This window comes from Somniosus microcephalus, chromosome 12 (assembly GCF_052327205.1).
Source record: "Somniosus microcephalus isolate GS21.2 chromosome 12, FLI_Smic_1.0, whole genome shotgun sequence".
NCBI classification, from domain to species: domain Eukaryota; kingdom Metazoa; phylum Chordata; class Chondrichthyes; order Squaliformes; family Somniosidae; genus Somniosus; species Somniosus microcephalus.
In genome coordinates, this window is record NC_140998.1 from 84,979,321 (window position 1) to 84,995,316 (window position 15,996).

General features: G+C 48.6%; 1 protein-coding gene across 1 annotated transcript in view; it reads right to left on the bottom strand.

The window, feature by feature from the left end:
* Positions 1-3,369: 3,369 nt before the first annotated feature.
* LOC147109370 (factor associated with metabolism and energy-like) overlaps positions 3,370-15,996 on the bottom strand; it is a 54,056-nt gene continuing 41,429 nt past the window's right edge. The window contains exon 6 of the mRNA XM_086003259.1: positions 3,370-7,832. Within this exon, the coding sequence (XP_085859385.1) occupies positions 7,585-7,832 (248 nt within the window). The 3' untranslated portion in view covers positions 3,370-7,584. The remainder of the gene's footprint in view (positions 7,833-15,996) is intronic.

Here is a 15,996-nt window from a genome sequence, read left to right on the forward strand (position 1 = left end):
CTGTGAGGTGATGCATTTTGGGAGGACTAACAAGGCAAGGGAATATACAATGAATGGTAGGACCCTAGATAGGACAGAGAATCAGAGGGACCTTGGTGTGCATGTACATAGATCCCTGAAGGCAGCAGGACAGGTAGATAAGGTGGTTAAAAAGGCATATGGGATACTTGCCTTCATTAGCCAAGGCATAGAATATAAGAGCAGGGAGGTTATGATGGAGCTGTACAAAATGCTGGTTAGGCCACAGCTGGAATACTGTGTGCAGTTCTGGTCACCACACTGTAGGAGGGATGTGATTGCATTGGAGATGGTGCAGAGGAGATTCACCAGGATGTTACCTGGGGTAGAGCGCTTCAGCTATGAAGAGAGACTGGACAGGCTGAGGTTGTTTTCCTTAAAGCAGAGAAGACTGAGGGGGGACCTGATTGAGGTGTATAAAATTATGAGGGGCATAGATAGGGTAGATAGAAGGGAACTTTTCCCCTTAGTAGAGGGGTCAATAACCAGGTGGCATAGTTTCACGGTAAGGGGCAGGAGTTTTAGAGGGGATTTGAGGAAAACCTTTTTCACCCAGAGGGTGGTTGGAATCTGGAACTCACTACCTGAAAGGGTGGTAGAGGCCGGAACCCTCACAACATTCAAGAAGCATTTAGATGGGCACTTGAAACGCAATAGCATACAAGGCTACGGACCAAGTGCTGGAAAATGGGCTTGATGGCCAGCGCGGACACGATGGGCCGAAGGGCCTCTTTCTGTGCTGTACAACTCTATGACGGCAGGCAGCCAGCAACAAAAATGGCCGCCCGGCACTTGGCCTTTAAATAGCATCGCCCCGGCCGCAGGTAGTCCTCCCTGACCCCGTCGGACATAGCGTCCGGCAGTAAGTCAGGGGGCGCTACCAGAGATTGCGAGCGGGGTGCTGCCATGGCGCTGACGTCATTGCCGGCGGCGCAGCGCGCTAAAGGTTAGTGTTGTATATGTACCTTTAAAGAAATAACTGGTCTTAGACTGCAGTACCGGCAGTGACCACCCCTGTATAAAAGGCCCTAGCAGGCTTCCGTAGTTTCAGTTTCAAGCTGCCTCCTGTTCAGTAAAGTACCTGTTAAACTGTTCTCCTGAAGTCCGTGTATTATTGAGGCGCGAACTTTACAGTGGCGACGAGTAAGTTTGAACTCACCTGCAGTGTGGCATCATCTCACGGGGATCTCGCCTGAAAGGAAGATCCTGGAAGGTCGTAGTCTGAGCAACGGGCGTCAACCGAGGGCAACCGCCCAAAGAATCCATCGGTGTTTGGAGAATTGCGGGAGAGACTGTGGTTCCAGCGAATCGTGCTGGTAGCAGGTAGCGCGCTGACCCTTCCGGACTGCGGTGGGCTCAAGCTCGATCGAGCGGCTCTACAAATCGGGCCGCGCAGCGTCGCCGGGAAAAGAAAACAAGAGAGGGTGGAGCGCACAGGGCACGGTCGGTGCTCGAGAACAGGACAGCGGAGAGAAACTAAACGGGGGGGAAGGAAAGCGAGACGCGCCGAAGCTGCGGATCACCGCCATTACCCCATAGAATGCTAGGAGCAGCGTGGCAGTAAGGGGAAGAAGCAAAAGCGCGGGAGGCGCCATTTTATTCCATTGGGGAAGAAGCAAAAGCGCGGGAGGCACCATTTTAAATCGCCCAAGATGCCGAAAAGTGGCAGTATCGCTGCTTTCGACAACGAGGTAGAAGACTGGACCACGTATGTGGAAAGAATTGAAGTGTACTGCAAGGAAAATGAGATGGCTGATGGAAAGAGGGCGTCGGTATTATTAAATCTGATGGGTGCGAGTACGTACGGCCTATTGCGGAATTTAATTACCCCAGCTAAACCAATGGAGAAAAGTTTTGAGGAGATTGTTCATATCTTACAGGAACATCTAAGCCCTACACCACTGCTGATAGCAGAAAGATTCAAGTTCCATAAAAGAAACCAGCACAAAGATGAGAGCAATGCTGACTATCTTACGGAACTAGCAAGTTATCAAAGCACTGCCAGTTCGGAGCAGGACTGGCAGACACCTTACGGGATAAGTTTGTCTGCGGGCTCCAGAGTGAAGGAACCCAGAAACGACTACTTTCAAAAAAAGACCTGACGCTAGAACAGGCTTTCAGCGTGGCAGTATCCTACGAAGCAGCAGCACGGGGAGCTGCGGAAATACAACAGAAACCACAAGAATACAGCGCTAACGAAATGGCGTATGGAGCCGAAAAGTGCTATCGCTGCGGCAGAACAACCCATGAGCAGAAGGACTGCTGGTTTAAAGACAAAATATGCAGGCAATGCGGGAAAATGGGACATATAGCAAGAGTCTGCAGGTCGGGAAAGAAGACCAACACGACAAGAACTACTAAGGAACAGTACAGGAAAGTAAAGAAACTGACAGATAGTAGTTCAGAAGATCAGGAGAGTGATAAGAACTCCGGGAGCAGGCGACTAAGTTGTTTAAAGTTACACAACGTGATCACAAAAGAAGATCACCGAACCATTTGGGTCACCCTCATGATAGCAGGGTCCCCAGTGAAGATGAAATTGGACACAGGATCAGCCCTAACTGTCATGAATCGACGAGTCTATGAGCGGCTATTCTCACACATACCCTTAAAGGACACGTCCATTGTATTGAAGACATACACGGGGCAAAAGGTCTACCCCAGAGGAAAAATAAGGGTGCCAGTTGAATATAACGGAAAGGAAACACAGAAACTATACATGTATATACTACGAGGTGGAGGACCACCATTATTGGGACGTGAATGGATCCGAAGACTACAATTGGATTGGCATTCTATTCTGGCACTAACTGTGACTGACAAAAAAGATGATGACGTGGCACCTGGACGTCTGTCACAAATTCTATCTGACGCGGAAGAGGTGTTCCAACAAGGACTTGGGACTCTAAAAGGAGTAAAGGCAACCATAAAGATTGAGGATAACGCAACCCCAAAATTTTTCAAGGCCAGACCGGTGCCATACGCGATACGCCCAGCTGTGGAAGCTGAACTGGAGAGTCTGGAGCATTCGGGGGTGCTGTCTAAGGTGGACTGGAGCGAGTGGGCCACACCCATCGTTCCTGTAATGAAGAAAGCATTGAGCAGCACGCCTGGGGAGCCAAGGAAGGTTCGCATCTGTGGGGACTTCAAGGTGACTATGAACCCAGTCCTGCACACAGTACAGTATCCGCTTCCGCGGATAGAAGATATTTTCGCCTCACTATCTGGAGGGAAACGTTTTACAAAGATTGACCTGGCTCAAGCGTATCTACAAATGGAGGTGGAAGAAGCATCTAGGAAATACCTCACGATAAACACTCACAAAGGCCTTTACCAGTACAATCGACTGGTATTTGGGGTAGCATCGGCCCCGGCTATGTGGCAGAGGGCAATGGAACAAGTCCTGCAAGGGATCCCGGGGACCCAGTGTTATTTGGACGACATCCTGGTTACGGGCGAAAATGACAATGAACACCTTGCCAACCTGGAACAGGTGCTCACGAGATTGCAGGAATATGGGCTACGAGCCAACCGTCCCAAATGCGTGTTCTTCAGGAGACAAATCTCGTATTGTGGCCACATGATTGATGAGGAAGGGTTGCATAAGTCGCCGGACAAGACTGAGGCTGTAGTCAAGGCTCCAGCACCAGAAAATGTGTCACAACTGAGGTAATTCCTCGGGTTGGTGAACTACTACCATAAGTTCTTGCCAAATTTATCTACAATTCTGCACCCACTGAACGCCCTCCTTCAAACTGGTGTAACATGGAAGTGGAGTGATGAGTGTAAGCGTGCCTTTCAGGAATGTAAATGCCTAATCACTTCAAAAGAAGTATTGGCCCACTACAACCCAACACTACCGATTCGGTTGGCATGTGATGCGTCGCCTTACGGCATTGGAGCGGTGCTGTCACACAAATTCCGTGACGGTTCAGAGAGGCCAATAGCCTTTGCATCGCGCTCGCTAACCTCAGCCGAGCGCAAGTACGCCCAGATTGACAGGGGGGCCCTCAGCCTGGTGTGGGGGGTGAAGAAGTTCAATCACTATCTGCACGGGCAGAAATTCACTCTACTGACTGATCATCAACCCCTGGTCTCAATTTTTATCCCAAAGAAGGGCGTTCCGGTGATGACGGCGCAACGGCTGCAAAGATGGTCACTTTTTCTAGGGGCACATCAGTATGACATAGAGTACAAAGGTACGAAACAACATGGAAACGCTGATGGGCTGTCGCGCCTACCGTTGCCTACGGCGGAAGAAGCACCTGCAGTGGACCCGGTGGAGATATTCCATGCGACCATAGTCGAATGTTTGCCTGTTACAAACGCAAGTATTGAGAAGGAAACCCGAAATGACACGACACTCTCTCGGGTCTATGATTTGATGGTGAAGGGATGGCCAGCATATGGCGACTCACTGTTGCCAGCATTCTCGCCAAGGAGGGAACAGCTGTCAGTGTGCCGGTGAACCTTGATGTGTGGATCCCGAGTGGTAATTCCACCCAAGTTGAGAGATAGAGTACTCAATGAGCTTCACGGGGGTCATCGGGGAGGGCTAAAAATGAAGAGCCTAGCCAGGGCGTTTGTGTGGTGGCCGGGAATCGATAAAGAAATCGAGGATATGACCAAGAGATGTACAGGATGCCAGAAGGTCCAAAACGCTCCACCAGAGGCCCCGCTACATCCATGGGAGTGGCCCTCATCTCCATGGCAACGGGTACACATTGATTTCGCTGGTCCATTTATGGACTCAATGTTCCTAATCGCTGTGGACGCCCATTCGAAATGGCCAGAGGTCATTAAAATGTCCTCCACCACCACGGAGAAAACTATTGCAGTCCTAAGGACCATCTTCGCCAGGAATGGGTTGCCAGAACAGATCTGTTCCGACAATGGCCCACAGTTTGTGTCTGAGGATTTCCGGAGGTTCTTGAAGAATAATGGGGTGAATCATTACACATCTGCCCCATATCATCCAGCCACAAATGGATTGGCTGAGAGGTTTGTTCAGACCTTTAAAAAGGCCATAAAGGCAATGTATAATGACGACATACCACTGCAACACAAGGTGGATAACTTCCTGTTTGCTTACCGGAATGCAACACATGCAGTAACCAACCAAACTCCAGTCGTACTGTTTTTTAACCGGAGACTAAGATGTCGCTTGGATTTGCTCAAACCAAACATAAGACGAGATGTTGAGGATAAGCAGTTCCAGCACATAAATGAGAAGCCAACCAGGAGCTTCAAGATAGGGCAACCAGTCTTGGCCCGTGACTACTGAACAGAAAAATGGCAGCCAGGCACGATATGCACACAGCAGGGACCACTAATGTACACCATGGACGTTGGAAAGAGCATCGTGAGACGCTATGCTGACCAGATTGTAGAGTCACAGGAACAAGCCAAACCTGTACCACAAGCATGTGCATCTGGTAATGAGCCCGAAGTACAGATTGCGTCTACCTCAGAAGCAGGGGTATTGGAAGCCGACGAACCAACCAATGACAATGAGCCAGAATTGACTCCACCGCCAGAACAGGATACTCGAGAAAGGCGCTATCCAGTCCAGATCAGGAAGCCTCCTCAAAGACTGAACTTATAAATGACTATTTCAGTTGATATATATATTACTGAGAAAATTGTAATTGTAATTAGTTATTAAATGAATGTTATGTACTGTTTATCTAAAAGGGGAGGAATTGTTGTGTATGTACCTTTTAAGGGAATAACTGGTCTTAGACTGCAGTACCGGCAGTGACCACCCCTGTATAAAAGGCCCTAGCAGGCTTCTGTAGTTTCAGTTTCAAGCTGCCTTTTGTTCAGTAAAGTACCTGTTAAACTGTTCTCCCGAAGTCCGTGTATTATTGAGCGCGGACTTTACAGTTAGCACCGCTGCTAACCTCCTGCTGAATTTTGCGGGAGGCGTTGGCGGCACCACGCCCGGGTGCTAGTTGCTTTGCGCCCCGTTAGCGCCTTCTCAGGAAGGCGCAAAGCAACCAAATTTTTCCCCCATTATCTGGTCATTATCACATTGCTGTTTGTAGGAGTTTGCTGTGGGCAAATTGGCTACTGCGTTTCCTAAATTACAACAGTGACTACACTTCAAAAAGTACTTCACTGGCTGTAAAGCGCTTTGGGACGTCCAGTGGTTGTGAAAGGTGCTATATAAATGCAAGTCTTTCTTTCATCCTACAATCTTCTGATTTACAAGTTGCACGTGGTGTAAGCATGCAGCTCTTGCTTTACCCCCCTCCTCTCACCACAACCCTACCCTTGTGCCTTCCTCATTTTACACACCCAAGACATCCAGCCTGCCCAGCCAGTGGTTAACCAAGAGGGAGAGGAGAGTGAAGAAGACACACCGTCACTCGATTTCACACTCCTAGCCACCAGCTCATCGAGGTCATCTTGCAAGGCCATCTGCAGTGTCCCCCACTGAAATTCAGCAGCCTTCCACCAGCCATGCCGCAGTCACTGGGGTAGCACTACGTAACATCACTAGGATAGGCAAAGGCACACGCAAGAGAGTCACTAATGGAATGCACGAGTCATTAGTTGATTTTTTTAATGTAATATTGGATGCATATATGTATAAAGTTGGATTGGAAAGTTTGCTTTGTGGTGGCTTTTATTTCAGCATTGTGGCCAAGAGGACACTGTGATGGTCAGTAACAGAGGGAAGGTAAGGTGTGGGACAAATGTTGAAAGGGGAATTGGGGTTGTGTTCACTGATACCACAGGCGGATGATTCGATCCCGGATATCCCGGCCAGAAAGGGGTTGTCTGGGTTGCCTCCTTTCTTCCGTTTCCTCCTCTTCTGCTTCCTCCCCTTCTGCTTCCTCCCCTTCTGCTTCCTCCTCCCTCTGAGAGTAGCTTGTCCCCTTTGCTGCCTCTGCTCCATGTCCATATCATGCTGCAGTCTAAGGGGTCTGCAACTGGAGCCCCCAGGACTGGGAGCAAGTGGTGCTCTCCGATACCTTCCTTTAAGAGCCAAAGCCTTGCAAACCCCCAGCCGCACTCCCTGTACTCCCTTCACACTTTACCAACCTTTTAAATGTATTACACCAAGCCACTACTCCAATAAAATGTAAAGAAACCAGTCCAAAAGCAAAAATCTAAACTTACTTGAACGTTGTGTGTGACCCTTTAAGAAGCGCTGCCAGCGTGTTTATTATACTACTGCATGCACGTTCTTCTGTGCGTGGTCTGGAGTGGGTGTTATTAAGAGCAGCGACCTCCAAAATCACAGATCGTGCACCAATTTAGGCATTGCACGCCGATTGACGTGACGATCTGGATCATTTAAATATCTTCAGCGAGCACAGGCAACGGCAGCGCCGCCGACCTGCCCAAAATGGCGGCTGCTGCGTTCCGTGCTGGAAGCAATGCTGCCACCATTTTTACTTCCAAACCGGCCTTAATGGCCGGCACTAAGGGTTCCAATTTCATGGTCCTAGACTCCAGGTTGGATAGATACAGTTGTCCATATTTGCGTATCTGTACTGATCAAATTTTCAAATATTTCTGTGAAATGATTTGGCTTGGTTCAGCTCAAATGAATGGCTATAATTCTTGATCAAAGAATTCATCAAACACTGGGATCCGTTCGGTCTTAGTTCTCATCAATTTGTGCTGTGACTGTCTGGTATTATCCATCCAGAAATCCAAGGATTCATTACTGGAGCTGTTGCTGAAAACATCTCGCTGTGTCTGATGGTTCATAAGTTGTTTAGGTATCCTAAAGTGGTTATCATCGCCAAAATTATCATTTATGAAGAGCATTGGTGAGGTCAAGTCATTCCATGGAATATCTAGAATAAAATAAGGAGAATTAACCAAAACATAATTAGTTTGTTATTTTGTTAAAGTAGAACTGAGTGTACTCTTAAACCTTTAAATATTGAACTGCAGATTTTCTGCTCCATTGTGCTTAAGGAATGCTCAATTCCCTGGTGCAATGAAATGAAAATCAGGGCAGAGCCACCCTGTGTCAGGTCTCCACCCCTACAATGCTGCCCCAGGATTTCCAGGGCAAGCTGATGTAATTGTGCCTGCAGTAGGTACCTTCATCTGTCCATTGAGCTCCAAACAGAGGGTTGTCTGAAGAATCTTTGTAATGGTCGATGTGCTTGAACTCTCCATGAAACAGAGGGTCTCTGGGGTCCTGAGAGCACCCCAAGGAACCAAACAGTGGCAAGGTAACCAACATTTTAAGGACCCTTCCTCCCATGATACTTGGGTCTCAGGGTCTTGTGGCTTCTGCTTTCCACCACCCCCGCTGATATAAGATGTGCATGGCCTTCATCCTCCTTTGTAAGAGGTGCAATATATCTAAAAATTGATACCTCTATTTCTGGGGGTCACAATGGCCATTTGGCAGGTCAGTAAACTTGTTTTAATTGGCGTACCTGCTATCGATCCTACCCCAATCTGCTTTGAGGCCAGACTAGCAGGAATCTTTGCACCCACCCCTCGTCCCTGCCCTCCACCCCCACCCCCACCATTCTTATCATTAGTCATCTTTGGGGTTGACTGAGATCTCATCCTAAAAAAAGTCATGGGAAACTCTGATGGAAGGGTAGAACCCAGCATATCAGGGTCCCAGCCTAGTTTGTGGTCTTTTCGTCAAGCTCCCACTGGAATTATGACCGGAATGTGCCAGAAAGGCCAAGGATTTTTGATCCCCTGCAGTCTATAATACAGGGTAAAATTAACGAATGATTAGAAAGGCCTGGATTAGTGAGGGACAGTCAGCCTAGATTTGTAAATAGCATGTCATGCTTGACTAACTTTTTAGAATGTTTTTAAGGACATCACAGAGTATAAAGGGAATGTAGTGGATGTGTTGTATGGATTTTCAGAAGGCATTTGATAGCTGCCACATAAGAAACTTGTTCCAAAAACCAGAGGACATGGTGTTAAAGAAAAAGTTGCCACTTGGATAGAGAAATGGATATAGGACAGAATGCAAAGAGCAGAGGGTAAATAGATGTTTTCCAATTTGCAGGATGTGGATACTGGTATGCCTCAGAATCTCTCTCTCAGAATTACCCATTTTCCATTCATATAAATGATTTGGGCACAAGAGAAAAGTTTGTTAATACCAAATTATGCCATGTGAGGTAGAATGTTGGAGATGCAGCCGGACATAAATAGGTTGCAGAAATGTGAGTAAGTACAGCTTGGGGAAAAAGAACAGTGAAAGGAAGTCTACCCTAAATGTTAAGATTCTTAACAAAAAGGAGGAACAGAGATCTGAGGATGTAGATACATAGGGGGAGAAATTCAGTTGTTAGCGCTAGCCGTTATCGCCTTAAGAGGGCGATAAGTGGGGCGCGAAGTGGCTAGCGCCCGGGCGCGGCGAGACCTACACCTCTCGCGAAATTGAGCGGACATTTAGCGGCAGCGCAAAGCCTCCTCTACTCCCTCTTCACCCACGACTGTGTGGCTGTTAATGGTTCCAACACCATCATCAAGTTTGCAGATGACACCACGGTAGTAGGCCAGATCACCAACAACGATGAGTCAGCCTACAGGGAGGAGGTCCAGCATCTCGTGAAGTGGTGCGCCAACAACAACCTGGCCCTTAACACCAAGAAAACAAAGGAAATAATCGTGGACTTCAGGAAGCCCAAAGGCGGAAGTCACACCCCCATCCACATCAATGGGGCGGAGGTGGAAAGGGTGGCCAGCTTTAAGTTCCTCGGAGTCCACATCACAGAAGACCTCTCCTGGTCCCTCAACACCTCCTCTCTGGTGAAGAAGGCCCAGCAGCGCCTATATTTCTTGAGGAGGCTGAAGGGATGTAATCTGTCACCCCCGATCCTCTCTAACTTCTACCGCTGCACTATAGAGAGCATCCTGACAAACTGTATCACGGTATGGTACGGCAGCTGTAGCTCCCATGACCGGAAAGCCCTGCAGCGGGTAGTCAAAACTGCCAACGCATTACCGGCACCCGGCTACCGACCATAGAACATATATATCAGAAACGCTGCCTACGGAGGGCACGGTCCATCATCAAAGACCCTACCCACCCCAGCCACAGTCTGTTCGCCTCCTACCATCTGGAAGACGCTACAGATGCATTCGCACCCGTACGACCAGATTTAGGAACAGCTTCTTTCCCAGGGCTGTCATCCTACTGAACTCCACAAATAAACACTAAAGCCTGCACATCTGCCGATGCACTTTATTATGGTCATATTTATGCTAATATATATGTACAAATGTATGTTGAAATGTTTAAGTGTCCTAATCCAAATTGTACATTCTCGGGAGCCGCAAGCCTACATTTCGTTGTACTGCACTTGTGCACTAACAATGACAATAAAAGTTGATTTGATTTGATTTGATTTGAAGCGGCGGCGCAAAACCGCAGCGCCCGCTCAGCTGCGCGCGCAGATCCTTACGTCATTTCATGGTGCAACGCCCTTGGTGTGCCCCGAACCGTAACTTCAGTGGCGCCCCCCTTCTTTCCGCCTGGCGCTCCCAGCGACTGGTTGAGTGGAACGGTTCCCAGTCGCTGTGGGGGTGGGGGGCGCTATTTAAAGGAGCAGGAGCAGTCCGTCAGCGGCTCTGAAGGAATGGCTTGTGCCATTGAAAGAACAAGAATGGAACTGGGCCGCAAACCCTGAGCCAGTCAAGGCAACAAATAGTTCATAGAGCAAACATACACAATCTGAATAAAGACAATTATTTATTTAACAAACTGTGTGCCCTTCCTGCATGACAAAGAAATACAGAGAAACCCCCCAAAAAAGTCATGCGCATAACTGGCTCTCACAACCTGGAGACAATGAACAAAAGAGTTAACCAAAAATGACCATGATCCTCGGCCTTCACTAAAAAAATTAACAGCATTTTGCCACACCTCCTACTTTTTGGCCTGCGAGGGTGATCTGCTTCGCTTGCGAGATTGGCCCCTTCCCACCCTGCAGCTCCTCCGCAATGGGACCCCAGTGGCTGCAGCAAGGCTGGGGGAAGGCTGCTGAGTGTCAGAAACTGAGTCGGCAGATGCCTTTGAGGGACGGCCTGGACCAGCTCTGGGCCTGGAGGGCCCGGCTGCTGACTCTGCATGGGCGGCAGCAGTCTGTCCTACGCGTGGTGGCAGCTGCAGTGGAGGAGTGACAGTGTTGGCAGCAGGAATGCTGCCATCCTGACAGAGCACAGGCACTCCCTGGTCGGACGACACACTGGCACTCCCACGGGGCAGCACTGCAGCATGCGGAGCAATCTGCTGAAGCACAGACTGCTGGCCTTCTGCGGCGTGGTGAGAGCCCCGGCGATTCGTGCCCATCGGATGCAGCGAGGGTGGCAGCAGTGAGTGCTCGTGTGGCCTCAATCTGCGTCTGCATCAGACCAGCCACTGACTGCATGGCACCACTAAGCACTTGCGTGGAAGCCGCCTGTGCTGCCTGTGCTGCACCGAAGTCCTGCAGACTCCTTGCCTGTGCTGCACCGAAGTCCTGCAGACTCCTTGCCAGCGCTGCACCGAAGTCCTGCAGACTCCTTGCCTGTGCTGCCTCGAAGTCCTGGACACTCCTTGCCAGTGACTCAATGGATTCAGGCATCCTTGCCACTGCAGCCATGAGTTCAGTGTGCCTCTGCTCCGCCTGGGCACCCATTTCAGCGAGGAGCCGCACCTCTTCTGCGCTCACTGTAGCAGGACTGGAGACCAGACTCTCCCTCCGGGGCTTGACTTGAGCTTCCCTAACCCCCCCGCGTTGCTGCAGCCCGCTGGGCCCTGGAGCTTCACCCTCCTCAGACCCTTCCCCCCTGCTCCCCTCCAGGGAAGACGTGTCCCCATTATGGCCATGGGCTGCCTCGGCTGAGTGTGGCACTGATGGTCCGGCTTCCTGTTCCTCCCCCTCACCTTCAGAATCACTCACAGTGGCAGCTTGAGGGCCCGCCTCCTCACCTGGCGATTCACCATCTGAAAGCAGGGAGGTACAAGAGTTGCTTTAGCGTGAGAACAGGGCGGCAGCGAGGGAGGCATGAATGCTGCAATGCACTGTATTGGATCGATAGTAGCAAACGATGCTGGTGTGAGGCACAAGTGGAAGGTGTAAAGTCTGTGGGTTGTTTAGTTAATTAATACACAGACTACCAGAGTAACTTAAAACAGGACTTTACTATTCGAAGGTCAGGGCGAATCTGCCCAATAAATCCTGACACAACACTTATATACTGGTGTGGTCACCATCGGTATTACAGTATACAGAAGCCAAACAAAGTAGTGCCACACCTAAAATAGTTCTCTTAAAGGTGAACGGTTACATACAATAGTTCTCTTAAAGGTAGACGGGTACATACACTACAATCCTCCCTTTTTAGCTTACAACATACTTATTCCCCATTAAACATAACATATAATCAACTTCATGTAAAACAATTCACAGATATAGTCTCTGCGGGAAACAGTTCACAGATTCAGTCTCTGCGGAAACAGTTCACAGATTCAGACTCTGGTCTTGACTCGGTCCGAACAACATCTCTGTGGTGTAGCCGGTTCACATTTCTAGCGTGACTCATCCAATAGTCTTTCCCTTGGCTTAACAGCTTGAACTTCCGTCCTGCTGAACCAGCAGTGCTGACTTTTACAAACAGCTGGACTGCCTTGGTAATTTTTCCTACTTTCCAACTGATTTGGCCCCCTTCGTAGGGCCCACGTGCATGATCTGATAGAAGTGATAATGATTTTGATGGTTATCGTCTTCTGCTTCTTGGAGACTCTCGGGGCTCCCTTATCCGCTGCCAGCTGTAGCGCCACCATCTCCCTATGTTCCTTAGACTTTAAGTGCTTCATCCTGATTTCTGCACTTTGGGAGTTTTCATCACAAGCTGGGCAGACCAAGTCATCGTAATATTCCGTGTCACTCAACAGGTCATGGTAATATTCGGTGTCATCCTGAGCTAGTCTAGCGAGAGGGCCTGCTACTTCTTCCTTACCCAACTGGACGTTAGCCGACTGTTGTTCCCTCCCTAGACATCTTTCCTGAAGAGACTTCTTCATGCGTTCATATTCATCCCGCTCTTCCTGGGTTTCCTGCCAATCCTTCACTAATTACCTCATTTGTGATTCCAATACTTCCCCTTCCATCGGGGATTGATTGATCGGGCTATTCAATCCTTCTACTGGAGCAGCTGTTTCAACATTCTGTAGTTCACATTGACGTGATTCAGCGTACTTTCGGCAGCCCCGTAAAATCTGTGTTGCAACCGCAACTATTCCCCAAACTTTTGAGAGCTCCGAACCCCTTCCCTTTGAAGATTGAAGCTCGTGTTCAAATGGTTCCCATTGCAGAGTCTTGTCTCTCAGCATATGAAGGAGTTGGCTGACCGTTAACTCTTCCACGGGGACCCTGTGGATCAGAGTCTTCTCCATTTCATCCACCTTTTCCTCCAATGCTTTCACCTTTTTTTCCTCTTGTACTTTGGCTTTAAGCGCTCGGAGAAGTTGCGCCTTGATGCTCTCTAGCTCATGTTCAGGGGCCATTCTTACAGTCTCTGTGTTTCTTACAGTTGCCTTTTCTTTCACTGAAAGAATTCCCAGTTGAATCTGTTCTTCAAGTTGTTGAACCTCGGTCATTGCCGCCTCATATTTGTCTTGGGTTTCCTTCAATATTTTTATGAGTTCTTGGACATCTTGACTTTCATGTTCTGCCATGTCTTTCACCTCTAATTTCTCATCTATGGATGGAACTTCTACCGATGAGTCTGTCTTGGCCTTGAGCTCATCAAGAATTTCCTGCAGCCTTTGGACTTCTTGCTCATGTTCAACCTTTAGTTGCTCATATGCTTCCACTGAAACTAGCTTTTCGGAGGTTGCCGAGTTAACCCCCTCCAGGATTGTAGCCTGGGCCTGTTCATACTGTTCCTTCAACTTCTCAAACTCTGCTTGTAAGGAGTCGTAGAGAAGAACTGGAATAAAATCCTGGCTTCCTGAAGATTCCTCTTCATTTGCTTCTTTCTGCAAATATTCTAACTCCTGAACATCATAAAGGGAGATGTGATCGGTGATTGGTCACGATGGCTCTATGGTCGCTCTCTGCTTGAGCTAGCTGCTTCTGTTGTCTTTCCAGATTCTCCCATTCGGTGTCATAGAACTTTTTCATTGTTTTCATCTCTTGTACGAGACGGTAACTCAATTGTTCTAATTGTTGTCGTAATTTGAAATAAAGTTGAGTCCGAGCTCGGTGTTCTTCCGTCATGGATATGTCCTTAAACTGATCAGACTCAGAATTCTCTGTCAAACTATGTTGTCGTTGATCGGTGGAGATCTTTTCTGAAACTTTGTTCTTCTCTGGAGCATAAGCCTTTCTGCATGCCTTCGTTTTTCCAACCTTAGTCGGCAAGTCCATTTTAGCCTTGTCTTTCACATTTGGGTTGGTCTTATCGTCATCCGATTCAGAATCTGAGCTGATTGTCTGCACCGAGTCCTCACTCGTTATGGCTTTTAGATAGTGCCATTCCATGTCTATTTTCTTGATCCACTCCCGTCCTAGAAGTGGTGGTCCTCCCTCAGGTAGTACGTATAAGTTCATTCTTGGGTGTTCTTTACCCCTATCTCTCACCTTGACTCTTATCTTTCCCATGGGGTATACTTTATGTCCCGTGTATGTCTGCAATACGAACTTGGTATCTCTTAAGGGTATATGTGAGAATAGCTGGTGGTAATCCCTTCGATTTATGACTGATAGAGCTGATCCAGTGTCCAACTCCATTTTCACTTGGACTCCAGCTATTTTTAGCATGACCCAGATAGTTTGTAGGTCAGCTTCCTTACTCACATTGTGAATTCTCAGACTACCCAGCTCCTGGCCGTTTGGGTCTGAGTCCGAATTCTGTTCGTCTGAACTCTTCTCAGCCACCTTGTGTACCTTGTTGTACTTTTCCTGTGATGGCTTCCTTTGGTTGTTGGTCCTTTGGTTGTTGGTCTTCTTCCCTGACCGGCATACCTTAGCTATGTGACCCAGTTTGCCACATTTCCTACATTCCTGGTTCTTAAACCAGCATTGGTTCTGGTCGTGTGTTGTCTTCCCAGAACGATAACATTTTGTTGTTGTCGAGGTAATTTGATCCACACTGAGTGCCGCTGTCTTTAGCTGCATTTCCGCAGTTCCCTTCGCTGCGGCTTCGTGCGATGCTGCAATAAGGACAGCCCTGTCAAGTGTAAGGTCGTTCTCTTTGAGTAGTCGCTTGTGCGTTCCTTCCTTTGCCAATCCGCACACGAACTTGTCTCGCAATGCCTCTGTCAGATTCCCTCCAAACTGGCAGTATTTCGCTAGTCTACGCATTTCGACCAAGTATTCTGCGTTGCTTTCGTCTTTCCGTTGCGTTCTCGCATAGAATTTGAATCGTTCCGCCAACATCAACGGTGTGGGGTTCAAGTGATCCTTCAGAACAGCCACAATATCATCGAAAGTCTGATCCGCCGGCTTAGCTGGTGATAGTAGATGCTTCAAGAGCCCGTATGTCTTCGCGCCCATCGAGTTTAGCAAGGTTATAGCTTTGTCATCTTCTTCTATTTTATTGGCCTCACAATAGATCTCAACGCGTTCCACATACGTGGCCCAGTCTTCTACCTCGGAATTAAAATCGTTGATGTTACCACGCTTAGGCATCTTCTTCTCTTCCTGATAAACACCACGAATTATTTCTTTAAAATTTTTTTTTTTTTTCAAGATGGCGGTTCCCGCAAAAATGGCGGTTTCCCGCGCTTATCTTCTCTCCCCGCCCACTTCAATGGCGGTTTCCCGCTTCTGTCTTCTTCCCCGCCTAATGGCGGCTTCCCACGTTTCTTCCCTGGCGGGAGGGGTACACTTTCCCCACGGGCGACGGCCGCTGGCTTTCAGGTTCACAGCCTGCGCGTCGGCTTCAGTGCTTTCCCTTTTCTCGGCAGGGCAACCGGCGCTGGGTACACCCCGTTGACGGTGAACAGTTTCAGCCGCTGGGCTGGCTCTCGCTCAGTTC